The 24518-nt window shown below is 40.7% G+C and overlaps 1 protein-coding gene across 3 annotated transcripts in view; it reads left to right on the forward strand.

Annotated features, from left to right (window-relative positions):
• Nucleotides 1–1079: 1079 nt before the first annotated feature.
• ACBD5 (acyl-CoA binding domain containing 5) overlaps nt 1080–24518 on the forward strand; it is a 32115-nt gene continuing 8676 nt past the window's right edge. The window contains exons 1-10 of one of the 3 annotated variants that reach the window (XM_056334620.1): nt 1080–1178; nt 1405–1572; nt 2882–3002; nt 4517–4589; nt 8330–8441; nt 8570–8602; nt 19650–19787; nt 20554–20754; nt 21476–21582; nt 23589–23865. In XM_056334620.1, the coding sequence (XP_056190595.1) occupies nt 1497–1572; nt 2882–3002; nt 4517–4589; nt 8330–8441; nt 8570–8602; nt 19650–19787; nt 20554–20754; nt 21476–21582; nt 23589–23865 (1138 nt within the window). In that variant the 5' untranslated portion in view covers nt 1080–1178; nt 1405–1496. Of the gene's footprint in view, nt 1179–1298; nt 1573–2881; nt 3003–4516; nt 4590–8329; nt 8442–8569; nt 8603–19649; nt 19788–20553; nt 20755–21475; nt 21583–23588; nt 23866–24518 lie in introns of those variants that run through there. The other 2 variants (XM_056334622.1, XM_056334621.1) reach the window with 2 other exon arrangements.

Consider the following 24518-nt stretch of genomic DNA (forward strand, 5'->3'; position numbering starts at 1 on the left):
CTGGCTGCTGACCTTGTGGAATGTACTAGCTCAGCAGAGCAGGGGCTGATCTGCTCTAATTCCCTCTCTGGAGCTTTACTTTCCCACCAGAGGGCATATACTGTGAGCACACAACTGCCTTCAGTGGAATTTAAAATATATATTGTGTACTAGATAAATGAACTGACTCGAAAGCCAAGATTTTGTACTCAATTCTATTGAAAGGGGCTATTAATTCATCCTGTTGCTCCCTGGGTAAATTATTCCACTTGCTACAAAAGCAGTTGGTTTAGTACACTTTTGTTGGACTTCGCAGAGTACTGGATGCGCAGTGCTTCTGAATAAGGCCATTCATTTAGCTCCTGAGCTAGCTGGTGGTACTGTGCTGGTATTCACCCGTACTTCCCTGTACCATGAAATAGTTACTCCCCAAGGTCGAAGCTTTTCAAATCTCAAACCTAAAATTTTTGATGTAAATAGGAGGCATTCAAGCTATTACAAAAATACGTGTCTACAGTGGTAATGTAGGTGAATTACGTGGAACTAGATGTCAGTAGGAGGATGGCTGTGAGGAGGGGAGGAAGCAGCAAAGCTGCCTGTCAGGGTGGTGGGGGATCACCAGAGGATAACCGAAGTCCATAAAATGGGTGGAATACGACATGTTTGGAAATGTTCATTACCATGTAACTGTTGCTATACAAACAGGGATGAGAAAGGGTAGGAAGGACGCAGAGAATAAGAAATAAGGGGGAAAAAAATCAAAAGACATCAAGGAGAGAGTTCTTTCCTCAGTCCACACGAGGGACGCCCCCCCGGGGTCTGCACTTCAGCCGCTTCTCGGGCGCCGTGCCTGGGCCCGCCAGCGCCCACAGCAGCTTCGGGAGGGCCCCGGGGACAGGCTGGCGCAGAGGCCTCCCCTCGGCCTCAGCCTGGCCGCCGGGGCGCGCCGGCCGCAGCCCGCAGCTCTCGCCCCTGGCTGCGCGGGGCTGCCGGAGCGGCAGCGGCCTGCGCTGGCGGCGGGAGGAAGGGCAGGCGCTGGGGGCCGGGCGGTGGGGACACCTGTGTGGGGCCGGCCGGGCCGCGGCGGGGGACTACGTTTCCCAGCGTACGCCTGGCGGGCCCGGGGCGGTGCCAGGGGAGGGGAAGGGAAGGGCGCCGCTGTGGGAGACATAACATGGGCGCCTGAAGCTGGGGCGAAGGTAGGGGTGGGGTTTCCGCTGAGTCGGGGGTGTTGCGGGCCGCGCTCGGCCTGCGGGGCGAGGCCGGTCCGAGGGGCTGGGCGGGCTGTGCTCAGTCCTGCCGGAGGGGCGGGCTGGGGGTCGGGCTGGGTGGCCGGGCGTGGCGGGGGCCGGGCACCCCGCTGCCGGTGGCTGGCTGCGTATGGCCCGGCGCCTCTCAGCCCCTCTCCCGTGCGGTCGGCTGCAGGCGCCGCGGCGAGGGAAGCTGAGCTGAGCCCGCCCCGCCGGACGCGGCCCGGCGGCCGAGCAGGAGGCGGCGGGCGGTGAGGGGACGGGGACATGGCGGAGACCGGCTCCGTACACGCCACCCGGTTCGAGGCGGCCGTGAAGGTGATCCAGAGCCTGCCCAAAAACGGTAAGTGCGGCCGGGGGGCGGCGGCGGTGGCGGCATCGGCGCGGGGCCTGGCTGCCCGACTGGCACCTGCGAGGCGGGCGGGGCGCGGGGGGCCGGGGCCCCTCTCCCGCCGGCGGCGGCTCGCTGCGGGCCAGCGGTGCCCGGGCAGGGCCGGCGGCGCGGCTCGCTGCGGGCCAGCGGTGCCCGGGCAGGGCCGGCGGCGCGGCCCGCCTGGTGCCTCGGGGCAGGACAGGGAGGCCGCCCTTCCCCGGCCGGGCCGGGCCGGACGGCCCTCGGCAGGCGGCGGCTGGGAACCGCTCGGCAATCTTGGTCTGGGTGCTGCCGGCCCCCTCTCCTGAAGCAGCGCCGGTTCGGGGGCTTCCCGGCGCCGCAGGAGTGCCCCGGGGGAGCGGCTGGGGGGGCTGTCAGCTCCCCGCGGTGCGGGCGTGTGGGGAAGGGCCTCTGCCTCCCCGAAATCCTCAAGTTTGTGTGAGACCTTCAGAGCTGTTGTCGTGGGTTCCCCCTGCTGAAACGGTTAACAGAACGGCAAGGCAAAAACATCAGAATGTATCTTTTTGATAAGAGTACTAAAAAAATTTAAGAAGTTGGTTATTACGTACATCGCCAGTTCTGGTGTAAGTAGAGCTGGTTTTGTTGCAGTACCAAAGTAAAGGTCATGGTAAACTTATCCTAATGGCTAGAGCTGAACCTTGAGATATTTGATTTAATGGATTGGTTATGAATCTTCCCTGCCTGTATTTACATTTCCTACCTCTACAAAAGTGTGTTCCACGAAGGAAAAAGAGAAAACAAAACCGAGAGATACTGTGAAATCCTTATTGAAAGGGCTGTCAAATACCCAAAGTAAACAAAAACACTGTGGAAGGCTGTGTTCTGGGTTTGTTGTGTTTCTTTTTTTTGTTTGCGGTTTTTTTTAAGTTCTGGAGTCTTTCAATAAGTTACTGTTTGTAATAGCAAAGTTACTTGCAAGATACTTCGTGTACTGGGAGCTAAATCTGTCCCTTTAAACTGAGTGAAAGGACACTTGTTTTATGTTACTACTTTTAATTGCAATTGTGAATTCTGACATTTGTAGTAAAGATTGTAGTCCCTGAAACTCAGTCTGAAACTTGCTGTTTGTAAAGCAAATATTGTCAGTGGTGTTGATTCATAGTAGGTGAAGTGAATGTATTCTTTGACTTAAATTGTACTGCTGTGATTCAGGCTGTAACAAACTGCAGGCTACTTTCTTACAGAAATATGGAGCTTGTGAAATACTTGTTAATATTCTTGATTACAATTTAATTGTATTTTAAAATTCTTTCACTAGGTTCATTCCAGCCAACGAATGAAATGATGCTCAAGTTCTATAGTTTTTATAAGCAAGCAACACAAGGACCCTGTAACATTGCACGACCTGGATTTTGGGATCCGATTGGTAGATACAAATGGTAACCTTCCATGAGTTGTTGGGTTTTTTTTTTTCTTATGCTTGGAGTGGAACTGTTTAGGAGTGGCACTTGAAGAAAGAGTGTAGTGAGCTTATTTCTCTCTGAAAACAAGAACATTCACGGCTTTTGATGCTTGGATTTGTTTTCAGTTGTGTTCACCTTTCTAGCTCAGATAATTTATAACTTGTCAGAGTTACAGGTGGAAACATTCCCTTGGGTTCTGTGGGCGGGCAGGTTTTTCTTGGGTGAGCACCATCATGGTACCTCTGCAGTGTTTATCCCATGTAGTAGAATGAAATTGTAGGTGCTCTGCAGAATGAGTGATGTGGATGAGTATCTGGAATTCTTCCTTACCAAGTTTTCATGTGCAGTGTGAGCCTGAAGTAAGTGCTCACTGGCAGCCATTGATGCAGCTTCCAAGCACTTGGGGAGAGGTCTGGTTTATGGGTCTTTCTGGTTTGTCTGCTCAGTGGCAGGGCTTCCCACTGTATTTACCTTGTGCTGGAAAACTTCTGATTCACCATATTGCGAAGATATGTTTGAAAAGCTATGTGAAGGCTTTGCTTATCACATCTTAATAATTTGTCCTGAAGAACAAGTATTATTGCTGTCTTCATGGCCGTGGTGGTCTTGGGATCTATGAAATGTTTCCTTTGATCTCCCCTCCTGGTCCCCTTCTTCCTTCCTCCCCAGTCTCCCCAAGCTGGAGTGAAAGAGGTGTCTTTGCAGGGGACTAGGACAGTAAGCACCCACCCACCTGGCTGGTTGTAGCTGAAATGTGAGCCACTAGGCTTGGGGTTTTGCTTAAGCGGGACAAATGCTCTGGCAGGAGGAAGGGACGCTGTCAAATCAAGTGCAAGACTGAGTAAGGAAATGTTTTATTCCAGTCTGTGTTCTGACAGATTCCTTGTACAGTACTGATAAATTTGATTGGAGTTTTCTGTCTAACAGAGTTGGAGAGGGGGAGATTTTTAATTTTTTTAGATTATAAGTAGCTGCTATGGTAACTAAGGGTGATAGGTTTGAGTCTAGTAGGTGAATAGTTAAAACTTTCTCAACTCAAAAAGGATAGATTTTTCTTGTAGCATGTTCTAACTTCCTGAGAACTGTTTAAGTGGTGGCTGAAGTGTCTGTGCCTGCTCTTTTTCCTGCAGCAGAGGGTCTTTGAAAAAAAAAATCAACCTAATGAAAAGGCAAATGTGTGTGTCTCATGTCTGGGCTTGTTGACATCTTACCAGGTACAAAATCATAGCTGCTCAATGAGGAACTCTTCAGTCCATGGGCTATTCAGTTTGTTGTTTCTTTCTTGATGTACCACTGTGATTATCCTGGCAAATTATATATCTGGACTTGGGGGGTGGGGGGGGTGGGTGGGGGGAAGTTGTGAGTTGCTGTTGCATTTTATTTGTATTGGAGAAACTCTGGACGTTATGTAACTGACCTACTTAAGGCCAGGCTGGAAAAATCCAGTGGGCCCTGAAGATACTGAAGATGTATGCAACTTCCTTTCCTAGGGATGCTTGGAGTGCCTTGGGAGACATGTCCAAAGAAGAAGCCATGATAGCCTATGTTGAAGAAATGAAAAAGGTAAGCTTAATAATGAGTGGAAGGGATCTTCTAGAATAGATGTTCCAGAAATAAATTGGGGAACATGAGGATGTTCTTGCTGACTACTATTGTCAAAGCTCCGAATGAGTTTTTCCCTATGTGAGGTGTTACGTTTCAGTACTATGCTGTTTGGCCTGTGGGGAGAAGATAATAATGTCATTTCTTCCAAAGCTATAGCATTTGCATTGTTTTCAGAGAAACATAAAAGCTCTGGCTGATATGAAGCTCAAGTGACAGAGCTAAAGAAAAGTGAAGTATTGAAATCATTGTAAAGGGGGCAGTGAGGAAAACAGTGGAACTTAAAGTACAACAACAAAAAAAGCTGTTTTGCTGGAAACTGCCTCAGTTCTCAGAGTTGAGAGGGGTAAGTGATGCTTATCTTGGAAAGGAATAAAAGCCAACACTCCAGAAGGACTTCAGGAGTAAGTTTCACTCACGTCTCCAGTCATGAAAGTATAATCAAATATGTAAACTTAACCATCATTGATTTTTCAAGGACTCGGCAACCTGAATTACTTGTACTTGCCTTGAAAATATTCCTTGTATGTTAAGTTACAGCCAGCTAGAATTGAGTAACTTGGTTTATTTTTTTTGGAATAGATGTGTAACTTGTAAATAGTCATAGTTACTGTATTAAGCAGGAGTTGCAGCATTAACTGAAGTAAACATTCAGAATTAAAGTTTGTTGTTTTTAATAACTAATTTTCACTGAAGTCTTTTTCACTTAAGCTTTTCACTAGGTGGCCTTTCCAGTTTAAACATTATTTACTGTCAATCTGGATAAAAGTATGACTGTAATCTATTATTATAATGAGGTTAGTGTTAAGGAGAGAAGATGTAAGTTCTACTCCGAATACACTGGCTTTTCTTGTAGGCCACTATCTTGACACTAAACTCTTAATATGTTTCATGATTGATAGAACAGAAACTTTTACTAGGCAAAGAGCTGGAGTCTGACTACTGTTGTCTTTCCTATCTGTAATTTTGGTAATGTAGCTCCTGTTGGTGTTGCTGTAGCTGCTTTAAAATGAGAAATAAACAACTCCAGAATACACAGAAGGCCAAATAGTATTCATTTGGTCAAAAGTCCCGCAGCATTTTAATAATTTCTTTTGAATGCATGCCACAAGCCTTAGTGCTTCATTTCAAATTTTGGATTCAAAATGTGTTAGTACCTCAGTACAGTACCTTGATTTTTTTAAATTTTTTTTTTCCAGTGCAGTAATGGGTTTGGTCAGGACACTAAAACTAAGTGAAACTGAAATGTTTGTTATCAAAAAAACCCCAAAAGGCCCTAGTAAGCCTCCTGTGAGGAAGTCTACTTACATGACCCTAATGAAGCACAAATATTATGCCTCTCTACAGATTACATGTAAGGACTGGAGAGTAAACGATTACTTGCCTTGCTCAGCTTTGAAACTGGGAGATCTGTTTACCCTGTTTTGGTGTTGTTTCAGCTCTCGCATTTGGAAAAGCTGAAGCTAGTATTTCAACCCGATTGATTCTACTTGAAATACCAATGGTAGTGCATTTCAGATAGATCCACTAGGTTGTTCTGTCAGCACATACTGCACTAATCCTTGTGGTGTCACTGTGGGCATTCAGCTGTTGCTGTGCAGGAATCCATGTCTAAAGGGGCAAACCCCCCACTTCTATACTGATACCACAGGACTGTTATAAGGGTGTATAAGACTGCCATACTTCACCCCCCTTGCCCCTGGGGCATGTCCCTAGCATTTACACATTGTGTTTGGGCTGTATGTGCATTGGATGACCCTGTCACAAGATACTTTTATTGATGTGGTAGCCTTGAAAATCACCGCTGTTGAAGAATGTGTGGGTGAGATTTTGAGGTCCTGGTGGGAGATGACTAAACATGTCTTAGTCTTAGCCAAGATGAATCTGAGCTCAGGTACATTTTGTTTAAGGTTAATTTAGCAGTTCTGAAATTTCATATTGCAATACTGTTTAATTATTTACACTTCAGATAGATTATTTTGTTATATATTAGAGTGATATCTAAGCAAGGTGTTAACACTATATGGTGTTTCTAATTTAAAGCAAGAATCTTCATGTATGAATTGTCTGATACCCAAAAAAACCCAGTAATTCAGGATACATAATTTATTTTGCAGTTTCAAATTTTAAGATTGCATATTATGCCTAGTGGTTATGTAAGTAAGCAGTTGATTTCGTTTGTGGAAGTATTTGCTCTTTTCTTGCTCACCTAGTGCTAAAAGCTAGCAGTTACAAAACTGTAACGGAAACTGGATGGTGAGATTCTAAGAATGCCTCCAAGTTGCAGAGATTATACTGAGGTCTGTTTCGAATAGATGCAGAGCAGTTATGTGCAGACATTGTATGGAATAGTTTACAGTGCAGACTATGGAAGTAAATAAATAGCAAATACAAGTGTTATTCTAGAATAGGTTTCTTGTTTCTCTCAATGCTACTGAAGTTAAAAAAAAAAAAAAAAGCCAACCACAAAGCACAAACCCAAACCATCACATCGTGAAACTGTCCTGTCTCTGGTTCATATACAGCTCTGTATCTGAGCACTTCTCTCTAACAAATATGGAATGAATTACATAAACTGAATAGATCAGAGAAGTGGCAATGAAGCTGAAGTTTGATAGGATTGTTGTCTTTTTATATCCTTGATTGGTTTGCAAGTGTTGACTTGTTACCTGCTAGTGTGCCTGGAGCTCCTGCTTTGTGAAGTGATGCTATAGCTTTTGCTTCAATTGCTTAATGCTGTGCTTGGTGCTTTTTGAGTAGCATGTTCTGTGCCAGCTTGTACCTCCATCTCTTGCTTTCTTGGTCCTCTCCTGGAGGAGAAGGTGTTCTATACCTTAGTTTGCTTCTACCTGAGTCTTCCTACAGCTATTGCCTCTTTTCAAAAAATAATAATAAAAAGTAGAGGATGAAAGAGGGGCAAAGCTATTGGCAAAAATCTTGGTTGAGGGGACTTAAACTGAAAAGGGACAATAATATACACTTTAATATTTGATAATCAAATCTGTTGAATCTTTTAAATCTAAAATCTTGCATCAGACGATCAAAGGTGTTGGTTCAGTAACTTAAAATGTATAATCTTTTATCAAAAGAAGAGTTCCAAATGACTTCAAGAGCAGACCTTTGTTCTAGCTTGCACTTCTTCTAAGTTACTTGCACTGTCCCAGTTCTGCTGTATTCTGTCCATTTTGTTGTTTGGGTTTAGATGGACCCAGTAGAGCACTTCTGGTCTGCTCCTTACATTCCATTGAAGATGGTGGGGTTTGAGAAATACGAAGAATCCCCTAAGAAAAAGTCTTTCAGTTTCATTTTCTCTGTGGGAAGACATGTCTGTAAAATAAATTGCATCAGATAATAACTGCGGTCTGTTGAACTTTGAGTTGGTTTAGTTTGAAATTGCTGAAATCATGGATTCCAAGGTCCAATACTATGCTGAGGCTGTCCTTTAGTGTTGGCAAACGCATTAGCTCTTCCATCTGCTCTTCACCCAAAAGAAGTTAATACAGCTAGTTAAGATTATTGTTTGGTAAATTAACTTTATGTTGTTTTCCTTTTTAATAAAAAAAAAATCAGAATGATATGTTAAGTGATTTAATGAAATGTTACTGAGTTTTACAATGAGCAGCAGTTTCTAAAATCAGTTGAAATGAATGAATTTTTGAAGTGCTGTTTCATAAGATGCTTCATATTTTGGACTTGTGCAGATTCTTGAGAGTATGCCTATGACGGACAAAGTTGAAGAATTACTACAAGTAATAGGCCCGTTCTATGAAATAGTAGAAGATAAAAAGAACAGAGGATCTGACCTAACTTCAGGTTCGGACGACTAACTTCCTTTATACTACTAATAATCACAACTCCAGATGGCTTTGGGCTTGTTTTCTGTAGATGATTTTAAAGCTAAACATTACATCTTTCTATTCATTCTCTTTACCATATGGCAGTTCGAATGGAGAAAGTCTCTAAGTATTTGGAAGGTAGGAATAATAAATTATCCGTAAATCCATCTTTTCCATTGTTTTGGTGCTGTAGTAACTTCCTGCTAACACCTGTGACTGCTGGGTTTGCCACCTCATTAGGCTGGATTTTGTTTTATTTTGCTGTTGAGGTACAAAACAAAGTTAGACCCAGGAAGCTGCACGTTTAGCCCTTGTCTGGAGGCTTTTTGAGCTGCTGAAGGAAGCCTCTTCCTGAAAAAAGGAGGGTATTTAAAATAATCAGTTCCCCCAACCCGATCTAGTTTCTGCCTCTATTAATAAAAGTAACAACTAATGTGTACTGCTACATCGGGGTGTAGCTGTGCATTATCAAACTGCACGCAGAGCTGGTAATCCAGCTCTGTCATCTGATCTAAAATTAAAAAAAAATCCACAGTCAAAACCCATGCTTTTCTTAATCGTGGTTTCTCCAACACAAACAGAATATAAGGTGGGTTTGTGAAACTTTCAGTTTGTTTTCTGAGGCTCAAGTTCATGAAGGAGACTATCTATTTTAACATCTTTTGACAAGTGGCAAACCTAGTGGTGTCATAGCTGCATTAAAATGAGCGTGGTAATTTTTATTTAGCAATACCATTGTGGGAATGTTTTGATAATAACAAGTTACTATGTTACATGTAATGTGTTCATAAGGTTGTAATATAAGGCTTACAGTTGTTTAGATCTCTCTTAAAATTACAGTTAAAAATTGAAGTGCAACAGAGCAAAAGTTGAGAAAGTTTTTAAAGACAAACCATTGCACAAATTAATTGGTTTAATGTGGTTTAAGAAGCAGGAGTCAGCTGGCTAAATTCTTTTGTATGTGGCTTTTTTCCCTGCCTTAAAGGAGCATAGTTTTGATTTTGTTTTGGTATAAATTCTTAGAGAAACAGAAATAGTTTTTCATTGTTTTTGAGGAAAGGTAACGGTAGAAGTTTTTCAATGGCTATTCTGTAAGGTGTGTGACTTTTCTCAACTGAAATTGTGTATGCTTCAAGTCTGGAATTTAGTGAGCTTGCTTGACAAGCTGGAGTGATGGGCAAGAATGTAAGAGTATCAGTAGATTCAGGTCAGTGATCTGTGTAATAAGGATTTACTTGGACTTTGTGTCTGTGGCACAGTGCCGAAAACCATTTCTTTAAAAAGTGACTTACCTAGGCAAATGGAGAAACATGGAAGTTGAACCAAACCTGTTTCAATAACAAATCTAGCGTACTTGCCTTTTAAAGATATAGCTTAAACATAAGGCAGTATAACAGAGTAGCAAATTTCAGCTTTATCTTGTTCTGTCAATATTGCAATAAACCTGGTGATGTCATCATGTGTACAGTTTAAAGTTGCAAAATCTAATATTGCCACAATGGATTTAGACAGAATTTTCAGTAGTATGTTACAACTTTACTATTGCATTTAAGACTTTAAAACCCTTTCTTCAGTGCGCTTACCACTCTCCTGATCAAAGGTGAAGCTGGGAATAATTATCCTTGCTTACAGTACAGGTCTCAAAGTACTTCACAGAAGTATGGAAGCATGAATACCTCAGTCTTCCAGACACGCACTAAAGAATAGAATCAATCTGCCTGAGTCTGTGTTTGAAATGATGTAGGCACTGGTGAAAATACTATTAAAAATTGACACATGGTTGTTCTGGTTGTGTTAGTTCTTCCAATCCTTTTTCTTCCCCTACTCTATAGCTTCTGTTGTGGAAGGTGTTTTTTCATGGACAGGCAATTGGTATGTTCTGGAAATTGGGACCCTTCTCTTGAGTCTCTTACTTCATACTGTACACCCCCATCTTCTGGCCCATTCTGCTTTGCTTCCATCATATTTCAATCTGTATGAAGATCATTATCTAATTGTTTAAGAATTGCGTACACTTCCTCAGAATCAAGACTATTCTTGATTTTGTTAAAGAGATTGTCTGGAAGTTTAGTGTACATCAACTATGGCTGATGTATCATCTCTAGCAGATTGGCCTCAACAGAAAGGTGTAGCCTTTTAAGATTGAATTTCTATTCCTTGCGGTATCATTGAAAATGTTAAATACAAACCACTGAAATACTGACTTCCTGAATCAATAGAGCTTGTGGCTGTCCATAATAAAGAGCACTGAAGCCTGACATGTAGTATTAAAATGACTTGTAACGTTTACTAGACAACTAGGACAAACCTGCTGGATCCATGGGTTACAAATATCCGGACTTGGATGTGTTGGTAAAGAAAAGAAAATGGAGAATTTCCTCCAATAGGCCGAGCAAATCTGAGGGGTATTTCAAAAGCATGTAACCTGGGTAGTGTTCAGAAAGCTGTTGTGGTTTAATCCCAGCCAGCAACTAAGTACCACTCAGCCACTTGCTCACACATCTCCACACACCCTACCCCTCGGTGGGATGGGGAGGAGAATTGGGGAAAAAAAAAGTAAAGCCCATGGGATGAGATAAGAACAGTTTAATAATTGACATGAAGTATAATAATAATAGTAACTGTAAGGAAAAGGGAGGTAACAAAAAGCGAAATAAAATTCAAGAGAGGAAAAACCCCCCAAAAACCAAAAAAACAAGTGATGCACGATACAATCACTTATGACCTGATGCCTAGCCAGTCCCCAAGCAGGTATTCCTTGCCTTGGTTAACTTCACCCAGTTTATATGCCGAGCATGATACCACGTGGTATGGAATATCCCTTTGGACAGTTTGGATCAGCTGTCCTGCTGTGTCCCCTCCCAACTTCTTGTGCCCCTCCAGCCTTCTTGCTGGTAGGGCATGAGAATCTCAAAAGTCCTTGACTTTGTTGTTGCCAGGTATTTATACTAAAACATCAGTGTGTTATCAACATTACTGTCATGTTAAATCCAAAACACAGCATTGTACTAGCTACTGGGAAGAAAATTGTCTCAGCTGAAACCAGGACAAAAGCTCATCCTGTATCTGTGAAAAGTGTAGGTTCTCTGGCAGGTTCAGTCAGCAGACTCTGACAGGTATGAAGTACTTCTTTACGGAGAAAATTATTGACAAAATATTTTCAGGTATATAAAATACTAGATATCAAAGAAAGTGGGCTTTTAGCTGTCACAGCACTGCAGAAGAGAACAGGTAACTGCTGCGGTGTTCCGGAAGGACGCTTGTGCTTGCAGCTGCTGGAAGGGTAGGGGGAGGACTGTTGGAGGTTAAGGTGGAGGGGTGCTTTTGAAAAGCAGCCTTTTAACTTTTGCACTTACTAGTAAATGCGCAAGAAATCTGATGTCCAAGATGCTAGACAGACAGAGAATCTTCAAAGCACCATTGTTCAGTGAATTTGAAGTTTTCAGAATGGTCATTCAAGCTTTCTTGATATGCCTGAAGAAGCTGGCTAGAATTGGCACACTACTGATGTGATACTGGGTGAAACACATTGAGAGTTTCGGAGCCATCTCATCTTTCTGAATGTTTCCTTGAGAATGTTTGTGGATGCTTTCTGTTTTTTTCTGAATGTGAGTAGATCCAAAGGAGGACAAGAAAATCCCTACCTAACAGGCCTGCACTATTTCAACAACTAAGCAAAGTATCTGGAAACTGTTCACAAGTTCTTATTCTCCTGTATACTTTCTGCTTCGTGACAAGGCAATTAGTCTGTTTTTAAAATCCTACTAAATAGACATGACTCTTTGCTTTTATGCTTAGTAGTACTCATTTTAAGTCTTTGAAGACTAAATGTTGCCTCCAGTAATGACAAGTTACGAATTGCAGAGGCTGTGTATAGTTTCAGCATTATAATACTCCTAAACTTTCTTGTCCTAATGAGTGTTTCTGTCCTGAAAACTTTGCTCCCAGCTCTACTGCAATTACACCAGATGAAGCCTTATTGAAGCAAGGTGACTCATTGCTGTATATGCTGGCTTTGGGCAGTGCTGATTGCAGTTTAGTGTGTTTACACCAGGAGCCCATACAGGGCACTGCTTCAGTGGCAGCTTCTCTGAATGGCAGAAGTTGGCCTGGCTCACAGGCAGATATGGCTATTTAGCATTGGATATGGGAAATGGGTTTAAAAGATGATACTGAGGTCTGTGTGCTTTTAGAATGAGCAAATACATAAGCCCTTCTATTTCAAAGGTGGTAGTTTCCCCTTGGAGGGAAGGACTGTACTTGAAAAAAGTGAGTCTATTCTTAATTATTATTTTCCAGGTAGAAACTTTTTTTATGCTTTAAATGCAATATATTTTCCAGCTGTGCTTCTGTAGATTGCATATGATTACTTTCACTTTTCAAGTAGTTCTATTTTCTCAAAGAGCTTCTTACGTTATTTTCAACATCTTTGCTTTGTAGTAGAGCATTTGGTGGCATGCTCTTCCGGCTTATATGTGGTCCTCATCTGTGAAAACAGTCTGTTTGCGTCATAAACTCATTTTTCATTTCTGTTTGAGTTCAGAGATACTTGCTAAACTGTTTTGCTTCATTCTTTTTTTTCTCACTAGGATTTTTAAGGAACTCAGTGGCTGTGAATCTTCTTAATGCTTTTTAAGGGGGGGGGTGAGAAGAGCTAAAATCCCGTGTCACTCTGAAATTATTGTGCCTTAGTAGGATACATTAAATGGGTGGCAGCACCACAGCTAGGAGATGCATTGGGGAGGGAGGAGTTGGTGGGTGGGTGAGGGGTTTCTAAAATTCCATCCTTTACACTTGCTCCTCTTCTAGTTCCCAATGATAAGCTAACAGCTATAATCAAGGTTACAGACTATATTCAGGAGGCTAGTGTGAAACTTAATCTACAAATATTTTTGCTAATATTTCAGTGGTTTAGTTTACCTTCAGAAGCGTTTAGAACGTTCTCTGCAGTGTTTGCTGCAGGATGGGATTATTATAGGATTAAGTGCTGGGCCAGCAAGTGCCAAAGTCAACTCAACAGAGAGTCTCAGTGAGACGTCTCAACAAGCTATGGCTTGTTGTGTTGCAATACATACCTGCTTCAGGCTTTCCAGTTCAAATCTGAGCCTACTTTGTGACTTGACTTTGAACTGATGGTTTTATGCCAGCACTGTCTAACAATGTTGGAAATTGGGGCAGAGCATCGGTATAGCTCAAGCCTGAGGATGTCAGCAGCTCCTCTGTCATACAGAGCAGAGAGTATCTCCACAGGGTGAGCAGCAGAGTATGCAAATGTGAGAACGTAAAATTAAAAATTGTTTCTTTCGAAGTGAAGGGAGCTAAGAGAAGCTTTCTTCCATGAAAAGAGAAGCCTGTCTGTTCTGTTTAATGCTGGATTGAGTCAACACGAAGATGTTTTGTGTGTGATTGGTCATTGGCTGGCTGGAAGAAAAAAATCCAGGTCCAACAGTTCCCTGCAAAGGAGAAAGTGAGTTGTCAAAGCTCTTTGGGTTTTGAGAATCTAGCAGGTGTACCACTTGCTATAGAGTGTTGGTGTCTTACAATTTTAGAAGTCTCACTTGTAGTTAAGAACTTGTGATGAGAGAACTGAAATCCAGATTTCTCACAGCTCTGGTCTACAAAGACAAGCTACAAACAAGAAGTAGACAGAGGTATGGGAGGCTGGGGAAGAACAGATGCAGGAGTTGTATCTTGATTGCTCTCAGAAAAGCGCTTGGTGGACATGGGGTGATGTTTCATGTATAACTCTGTTACAGCAAAAAATTATTTTAATCATAGTCTGCAAGATGTATGGAAAAGCCATTTGTGTTGTCTGTGAGGCTGTGTTTAATATGGGCATTGTAAAATGTTCAACTACTGTTCAACTGGTAGGCTTGGAGTAGGTAGCAGGAGAATATAATCTTAATGTAATTTCCTGGTGTTTTTTTTTTTTTTTCTTGTACAGGACAAAACAATTTTTTATCCAGGCTACAATATTGTAGATCAGAGTTTCTGGACTAAAAGCGACTCAGCAATATGGTTTTCTGTTGCTTTCAAGTGTAACTCATTTTTCTTTATGGGGTTCTGAGTTCACTACGTTTGTGTTTTCTGTTTTCTGGGACAAAACTGAGAGTGTAATGCTCCTCTCTACTTGCCACACAAAGTAAAAGTTCCAGATGTTGACACTATCTCTTCCGCACAGAAGAGAGCCTAGCAAGTCCTGCTCATTCTCCCAGAGGGAAGTAGTGCCAAACCTGGGGACATCATGGATCCTGGAATGATCTTACTATTCTTGCAAGTTACTGTAAATATCTAAGAAGCAGGTATTCTTTGTGTTTGTTCTTGCACATGATTGTTGGCTAAGGTGTTGACAGTAAGTTGGCACAGCCTAGATTCATTGGTCTTACTGCATGTGCACCGTGTAACTGAGCAGCATGTGCTTGGTGGCCCTGTACTCTGGATGTCTGGTGGCCTTCGTGGAACTACCTGCCAGTGCTGGGAATGCCAGTGGGGCAGCTGCTGTTCTCCCTGGGCTGCTTGCTTTCAGGAAATCCCAGGCAGATTGTCTCTGCTGGCAGAAGGCTCAGGAGCATCAGGGAGGAGGGAGATCTTAAGTCAACTGAAACCTTGGTGTAACCTTACTTACATGGAACGTACTCTGAAAATGTGAGGGAACAGGTGTTGGTTGGAGATGGTATGGATGGAGATGAGAAACTCCGTAGATATTGAAAAGTGTAAAGGTCCAGGATGGCTTGTCAGTAATCCTAAATACCGTATTTGCAAGTTAATATAAATCTCTGAGAAGCTGCTATTTATCTGTATTTGTTCTTATCCACAAACTATTGTTTTGGTGTTTATAAACGTTAAATAAAGATGTTCATATTGTTGACTAAATTGTTTCATGAAATACAGTGGCATCTCTTCAAGTGTACAGCTGAAAAACATATAAGCAGTGATAGGAATGCTGGCAAAATAAGACTGTAGTGTTTTGGAATATATTAAAATTAAAACTGAGTGGCTTCTTTTTCTGTTACAGTAAAGCTTAGGAAGACTAAACAACAAAAAAGGAAAACTATAGAGGGAGATCTGGCTGCCACAACCTGCGTACTTAGGGAATACATTTTTCGGGGAGCTTACACTTAATGCACTTAAAATTAAAAGTGGTGAAACAGAGGTAGTTAAGGAATTTTGTATTTTTATGTCTCTATTGTTGACAGACCCTTCTAAAATCTCTTTTTATTTGTGATGGCAGCTTGAGTACTGTAGAACAGATCTTACAGAGCAGGCAGGGGCCCTGGAAATTTTCATTGTAGTGTGCTTTATTAAAAAGAATGGAAGGAAATCAGGGTATAGGAACTCTTGTTCTTCTAGCTGAAGAGCTTATTGCTCCCAGATGCTTGAATGTACCTCTCCTTTCTTACTGCATTCGCTCCTTGCAGTATTTTGGATACACCCTTTTTAAAAAGGAGGTAGAGATTTGTATAACCAAGTGTATTGGAAATGGCAGAACATGGTTGCATAAACTTGGAATTGAAGCAGGGAGCCTGCTTGGATCCATAACAAGCAGGAAGCATCAGGTTATGATGGCAAGAGAAGAATTGTAGTTACTTGATCAAACCAGTTTTGTATAGTGTATATGGCTCTCTGAGACTTTATATAAAATGTAGGTCATGGAAATGATCTTTTAGTGGCCAAGATTTTACTGCTATTGAGTAGATAATAATTAAGTCATGGAATTTTACAAAAGCACATAATTTTTATTAAATAAGGGTGTTCACAGCTAGTTAAATGTTTTATGATGCGTTTCACCTGCTGTTGTAGACTGTCTCATGATTGCTGGTATTTGCAAAGAATGTAAAAGGCTGTAGGACTTGTGTGAGGATGCTGTGTTGTGCTAACTCAACCATCAGTACAGCTCCAGCAGTGCATGCTAATTTTGTATAAGAAATACGTGCCTGTTCAGAAAACCAGAAATACAAGGCATTTGAGAAAAACCTGCTAAGCTAGGTTTTATTTGTAAAATTGCTCTCGAGCTGGGGCAGACCCACAGAGGTATTAAATAGCTTCTAACTGCTATCTGGGTAACAAAAATTGCCTTGAAATATGTGGGGAGTTAGAAATCAAATACATATTTTTGAGAAACTTGTCCCTGCTATATAGGTCATTGAGAAGAATTGTAGTGCTGCCTTTAAAGTAATGTTTTTAGAATTTCTCTTAGGAAATCTCTTAATAAAGCTGAAATGAGAAAATAAACATCTAGTGAAAGCTTGTAGAGAGGCCGTGTGTCTGTTCTTCACACCCTTTCTTTCTTGGTGTTTTCTTTTGTTAAATCCTTCTTCCTTCTGTTTGCATGTTGTTAGTATTACACAGCTCTTACTATATAGCATTAAAAAAAACCAAACCCGAACAAAAAAACCCAAACCCAAACCCCACCAAAAACCCAAACGGTCCAGGCTTTTATAGAACATAACTCCTTGTATGGCTACAGAGCAGTACAGCTTTGATTTAGAAAACTCTCACAAATGTCACGGTTCAGTGTTGTAGGCAGTGAGATGAAAATAATAAACCAAGAGGGATTGTCTAAGTATCTAAACCGGGGCAGCAGAAAAAGCTGCTAACCTTTTGCCTGCAGTTGAAGTGGGTAAACAAGAATAAAGGGGTGGATGGATGGCTGGGATTAGCACAAGGCATATAAAGTTTTAAAAGCTTGCTTGACTTGTATCATTTGTATTAGAAGATACATGCCTCGGGAAGTAGCTATTAACCTGTCAGCAGGGACTGTAGAAGTCACTACTAGTTGGCTCTGTTTAGTCTTTAACCCTGTCACCTCCGGTATTATTCATTACTGCTGCTTTCTTGGCAGATGCTTGGAGTAAAAAGGAGGATGGCAGCAAACCGTGGTTTTTACGATGTAGTAAAAGTAATTGGGGATGGATGTGATGAGGATAGCAGTGTAAGGGTTCTGAGGAACAGTACGCAACAAAGCGTGGTATTTCAAGTGGCCAGAACTGTGTACCATGCTGTGTTCTGCAGGCTCTGTCAGCGATGCCTCTTCACGGTCTTTAGGAGCATTGCTGCTAAGAGTGACTGTGGAAGAAATACGATCCTGATGGATTTCAGTTATTTGGGTGTTCCATGACATGATACCGTAAATCTGTTACTGCTGATACTTTCTTCCAGTTTCACCTATTTAAATGTATGTGATGTATCACTTGGAAGTTCCCCAAATGAATGATTTCCTTACTGAAATTAAGTGAAGAGAGAACATGCTTGAATGTTCAAAAACCTTCCCTTCAAAAAGGAAAAAAGTACATCTTAAGAAAAAAAAGCTTATGATATAGCTGGGGCTCTTTACAATATCTTTGGTAGTGTGAGTTTTACAGTTTTAATTCGCCTTACTTCACAGCTAAATGTTCCTCCTAGTCTGGTCTTTCCTGTTTACTCCCACGACTGGGTAGGACACATGGATGATTGTGCCCCCGCTCCCTTTTTGTTTCAAAGGGAGGGGTGATGCCTGCCTTACTGTGCCCAGGGAGCTGTGGCTGTGCTTAATGCATGTGTTGTGAGGACTTAACTGCTACCTTGACCTCCTCGTGCTTCTGATTCTCAGAAAAAAGTCTTGAGAATTAGGTTTCCGATAAATGAAACGTGCTTATGAGAAATAAACTGGAAACATGTTGGGATTTTTCTTTTGTGAAACAAATTTCCTTGCAAGTAAGAAGTGTTTTTCAGTGAGGAGAAAATGAGCATAGGCTTGCTTATATTCTTGTCATCTGCAAGACAGACAATAGCTTTGCCACTTTGATTTTTACAATAAAGAAGTGTTTTTTAAAATCTTCAGATAAAAGTTGGATTAAATCTGCCCAAAACAGTGATGTAGGGTGCCCATAGAAACCTTACCTTGCATTAAAACTTAAGGTGAACAGGATATTTAGCATATTATTTCTATTCAAGAGCTTATGTTATTTTGCCTTTTTTTTTTTTTTTTTTTTTTAAGCACTATGGATAAGCTTTGAAACTAGAAGAATGCGGGAAGGCCCTTCATTGCACAATTAAAGCAGAAAACCCTTAGCTCTAAACTACCATGCAGTAAAGAAAGTAGTGGAGCTGGTTTGGCAGCTCCAGTGTAATTGGATATTATTTTGTTGTTTAATGTTAAGCCTAAACATAAGAATTAATCTTTCAAGGATATGACAAGGGAATGTAGAAATTATGCAGATGGAATGCTGTGGTGAGAAAACAGAATTCAGCCCTGGAGTCAACATGTAAGCTGTGCAAGTGTCTCGCACAAACTGTCCCCTCTTTGTACCTTAATCACTCTGTCATAACTTAGGAGGCTGAAACGATCATCAGGATCTTTTTTACAGGAGGTGGTAGAATTGTCCCTTAAATCCCCCACATTTTTAAAGAATCTTTACCTTGCGATTCTTTATACAGTCAGAGTAAATTGTTTGTCATCCTTGGAGTAATCAAAGATTCGGAAAACAAGGATTTAGCAGTTACTTCGTCTAATTAAAGATTTGGCTTTTAAAATATTTATGTAATTAGTCATGCAAACAGATGCTCAGTGTATTTATTTCATCATCTTTTTCACTGAAATCAGAGAATTTATTTCCATGTGCCCTTTGCTAAGATAAAGACCTGTATAAACTTGGGTCTTACCGCATTTTGCATCTGCTTAAATTGCTGCAGGAGAAGATGCATGGGGTATTATGCTTACCTTCTTTGGAATCCTGTTGCCCACATAATTGAATAGAATGTTTCAAAATCTGGCTTTGAATTGAGAGCAATTTTGAAGTATTTCAGCTTAAAAGGGAACTTCTATAAAAACATTACCTTTTGGGTTTAAAAGAGCATGGCCACATTGGTCCTAGCTAAACGTTACTACAGCTGTACCATAAGTGTGGGTAATAGGCTTGGTCTGAGACTCGGTAGTGAAATTGGCCAGCTGTCTCTTTGCAGGAGGCTTCCTCAGAATCATTGAGAATCTCTACATCGGTAGTCAGGCACTCTGGTGATCTACAAGAGAAACATTAAACCAATTAAGGAAGAGCTTACAGAAATGAAGCTGGCATTATTTGGTACATCTTCTAATACGGAAATACTTTTGTAGACCTACAAGTAATAGTTGGAGGGATTGGGGGGAGGGCTGTATGTTTGTTTCTTTTAAATTACATCTTTTTTTCCTCTTTGAACTTTTTCTTAGACCTTAGCAATGTTATGAATTCCACTTCAAATATAAAGGCTGTGAATGGAAAAGCTGAAAGTAGTGATAGCGGAGCAGAATCAGAAGAGGAAGGGCTTCGTGAAGAGGAAGAAAAAGAACTGCAGCTAAATGGAAAGGGTATGTTTTCTGCACTTGGACCATTATCTCTTCCAAAATTATTCTTAAATACCTAAGTGGCAGGAAATCAGAAAGGATCATGAATGCTGTCCTTCTTCAGGAGAATTAGGTGGAAATACATGTGGATGTATGTGTGAAAATGGCAGTGTCTCAAGTTGGGTTTTAAGACTTAGAACTAGTACAAATTTGTGAGCTGTGCCGTACAATTTCTGACTCAGCTAGAAAGTTCTGTCAGTAGTTTAGCTAAAAGTCTGAATTGTTCTGGATTTTGTTGCCTGTACTGTTTGTAAGAGCTGTGAATGGCTACATGGGCTGTAAGAGTAGAATTGAAAATCACTTTTTATTTTTTCCTTCAAACAAAATAAATCAGAACTTTCACTGAGATTCATTTAGGGGGTACATAAAGAGTTTTGAGAAATACCAGCATCAAGTAAAAACCAAATGAAATTACATATTTAGAATTGTATAGGTTTTTTTCCTCCAAGGACGTTAGGATTATTATTCAGTTTATCAAAGACATCAACTTTGGATCTGCTTACTTACATTTTAAAGATCATCTGCTCTTTATGCAAATTAAATTTTATATTTACGCTTTTTACAAGAGCAGAACAATCCCTGTGACTGTGAATCTAGGAGCACTTACATATTTTGTTCTGCAGATACATTATACATACAATCCATTAGAAAGTTAACTACTTGGAGAAATGTATTGCAAGCTATTAGGTGCATAGCTTTCTATTTGCAAGGTTTCCTTGTTCTTTTACAGACTATAAGAATGTGAAACCAGAATCTGCAGCTGCTAAGGATTTGGAAAGTATTGTCTCTAATGGCTGTTACAAGGACAGCTTCATCCCAGATATGCAGAACGTCCTCCAGACCAAATCTGCCCTGAATGGCTTGAACCAGGAGGAAGAAATAAAGAAAACAGAGCCAAGCCTAGAAATAGCTAATAACAGTGCTCACCAAGGTATTGTCCTTGCAAGACCATGTTTTCAGTTGCACATGTTTTTAATGGAAAAATTTTCTTGAAAGCTTAATCCTGGGGTTCAGAGACTAGCAATGGTGTCTTCCAGCTGTAGAAACCTGAAGAAAGAATACTCCAAAATAAAACATCAAATGAGTCTTTAAATAAGTTTAAAATAAGTCTTCGTAGGAGGTCCTACGAGAAAGAGAGAGATTGAATTAGGAGACAAAGAAGCGCAAAATCACAGAAGTGCAATTGTTTTAAAATCATTATGCTACCTATGCAAATACTGTTTGCCTTTGACAGCTAATTTGTAGTGAAATGAAAATGACTAGTATCTTATTTGTCATTCTCAAAGGCTGAACATACTGTAAGTGCCAGTTTATTGAAACTGATGTCTAAAGATACAATTTTAAAACTAACAGGTAGTTTTAGGCAAAACTGCTTTGTACTGAGCTTGGGAAGGAGAGTGGAATGAACAAGGTAGAATTAAAATTATCAACTTCTAATGCAGAAATGCCAATATGAGGTATAGTTTTCCCATTAGTAAAAGTTTTATATAATTCCTGTGTTACCTCTTCATTCAGGATCTAACTTTAGGATGACAGTTGTAAATAAAAGGGGCATAAGTTGAAGCTCATGTAGACTTTTTAACTCCTTGCTTTACTCTTTGACAGGATAGGTTCACATTTACGAAACCTGTGCATATCTCCTTTCCGTACAGGTGCAAATGAAGAGAATACTGAAGAGGTCTCAGCAGCTCAGCACTTAACCAGTGATTCAGACAGTGAAGTTTATTGTGACTCTATGGAGCAACTTGGACTAGAAGAGGTAGGGTCTTAGTATTCCTAGGTGTATTTTGAAACTGGTATGCTTGCTTTTAAATAGGTTCCTATCTATCAGGTGAACCTGGACACACAGAGGTGAAGTAATTTGTGTGCCTTCCTCCTGTCTGGACTATAGTTTTTTTGATTTTTTTATTGTCAGTCTTTTACAACTTGATTGCTACTGATCTAAAAGCCTTGAAATTTTTGCCCTCAGAGAATTTGTGAGGGGAAGGTACTGAAAACAGCAGTACAAAGAAACTAAGGGCTGTGACCAAAGATTAATTTAGGGTCTCATAACATATATAGGGACCAGAATCCATCTGGATCCAACTCCTCTTAAGAAGCAATAGGTGTCTTTGCCACACTGAAGTTTTTGCATGTTCTTTTTCTGGCCTGATGAATCCTGCATTTGTTTCTTAGAATAAATAGAGAGTAAGCTTTAGCAGGTGGCCTGTAGTCCAATGCCTGAAAGTGGCTTAGGTCTAAAGAAGTGGGAGATGACAATGATTTCTGGATTCTCTTGTACTCTCTTTAGCCATAATATTTGTGTCTGACTTTCATGTAAAAGGTGGGCACCAACTATGCTGGCTTAGTTTTGACTGAATTTGTGCTCCTGCTTATTGTGTGAACTGCAATCTTAGTTGGCTTACTGGCTTGGACCTCCTTCAGAGGTCCAGTTTAAGTGTGGACTTGCAGATTGTACTCACCTAGTTTCCTGATTCTGGGGAGGAATATATGAATGATGCATGGGATCAGAAAGACCAGTAAGCACTCTAATACTGCATCATTCTCTTGTCTAGCTGTTTCTTGAGGATCTAGAGAATTCCATTTAGCAAATCAAAAATCTACTGCGTAATGAAGTGTGTTGGGAAAGGTGATTTGGTAGAAGTGCTGCAAGTACTCTTACCTAAGTGGTTTCCCAATCATCTTATTGAGTATTGTTCAAGCTTGTTTGAGATTCTTTAATTTAGGTGGGTGGATAATTTGTTAAAGAGTTTCTCAACCTGCATGAGAAAAGTTCTAGTTTTGAACAAAATAACAAATTTTCAGGTATATGTAAATAAATATACAAGTGGAACAACAGTTGGATCAATTCAGACTGAAGAGGTTCATTTAAAGAATTAAATACAGCTTTGTATTGGAAAATATGTAGCAAACACTCTGTCCTTCAATTCTGTTGATACAGGTTTATGAACTGCTGTTTCACAAACAGGATTTTGGCAGAAGATTACATTTCATTGCCCCCCTTTTGGTTATTTTGGCTTTTTCGTGGAGTTATTTTTCAGCTAGCTGAGGTCTCCAGTCTGCTTCAGCGTATACTTGTGCAGTGCTTGTCCTTGCCCTGAACAAAGGGTTCCTTGTACCATCTTAAGGCAGTCCTGTTGGCAGAGCATGTAATTGTGACCTGATCAATGCATATCTCATCCATTTTTAATATCTTCCTACAGTACCACCAATTTTGAGTAAGAATATGATGGAATACTGTGCCTTTTTTTTGTTTGGTGAGAGGTACAGGGTGCAGCCGAGCTTTTTGGAACAAGTTGATGTGATGCAATGTGATCCCTTTACTGTAAGTGTAACCACTGCCTACTCAAGGTTGCTGATAGCATGTGACTTTTGAAAGCATGGCTCACAAATGCGAGTTAGGATACTACTTGATATCCTAACTGTTTAGGAAACAAAGCCAGTTTTACAAGGGAAAACTGAAGATTTTCAGATCTTAACGTTCTATTTTAGTAATTACTGAGTATTACTGTATGTTGGAAGTGTCTACAGTGATTCCAAGTGGTGTCACTGTTTTGAGAATATTTGCCTCAAACACATTTTCAGTCTGAGAAGGACATTTAGGCAATAGTAGGCATGTTCTACTGGACAACAACTGCTCCTGTTAAAAGAAAAGTCTTAATTCTGGGCAAACTAAAGTGAAACTCGAGATGATGCGTCTTCCTTTTTTTTTTGTTAACTGTCATATTTTACAGAATTTAATTACTTGCTAATGTTAATTTGTAGCCCTTGGAGATCATCACATCAGCTAAAGGATCTTTAAAGCATTCATCCCATTTCTTGGATGTAGATCACAGTCTTCTGTTAGAAAATACGGATTTTCCAAGGCGTGCTTGCATGACTTATGGGAATCTCCAACCTGGAAATACTGTAGAGGGGCCAGCTCAAGAACAGGGTGAAGTCAAGTGTGGAGGAGAAGATGGCAAAGCCAGTAATGGGGGCCCTCACAAGGAGAAGAAAAGTGGAGAAAAAGCAGATTTCTACGGTGTCAGAAGAGGGAGAGGTACTGTGCATGCTGCTTTTGTGTTCCCCACTCTCCTGACTGCCAAAAGTCACTGGTGCTGGAGAAGTACTTGTCAACATTCTCCAGTAAGGTGGTCATGCTGTATAGTGCTTCTGTCATTCACAATAAAAAAGATAACAAAATCCTAATTACAGTGGGTAGCAATCAGTTGTGTCTTCAGAGTATTTATTTCATTCATAGTAAGTATTACAAAAGGATTTTCTTGTGCTATAGAGATCTTGTATAAGCACGTTGGCTTCTTCTGTTTTGGCTTCCCTTAAACTCCAGCTGCTGTTCATGGCACCTGTCTGTTTAGAAATTTAATCTTCAAAAGCTGTCTGTGCATAAGAAGAGTTTCTTTACAAGTTACATACTTATTTTTAAATGCATATGCATTTATATCTCTATGGTGTCTTTACTTGAAACCATGGAACATCTTGGAAAGGTATCAGTGATGCATTGTTTTCTATATAATTGGAGTGTTAGCCACACTTCTGAGTGACTCTGATACTATCTATTGTGATTCGTAATAAGATGTTCAATTTCTGTTGGATCTCCACTCTTTTTAATTCCCTAATACTTCTAATACTGTCACCTAGGCGTAGTACCATATGCCAGTGGTATGATCTACAAAGGGTAAAGATTATTGTACT

Source organism: Falco biarmicus, chromosome 4, assembly GCF_023638135.1.
Source record: "Falco biarmicus isolate bFalBia1 chromosome 4, bFalBia1.pri, whole genome shotgun sequence".
NCBI classification, from domain to species: Eukaryota; Metazoa; Chordata; class Aves; order Falconiformes; family Falconidae; genus Falco; species Falco biarmicus.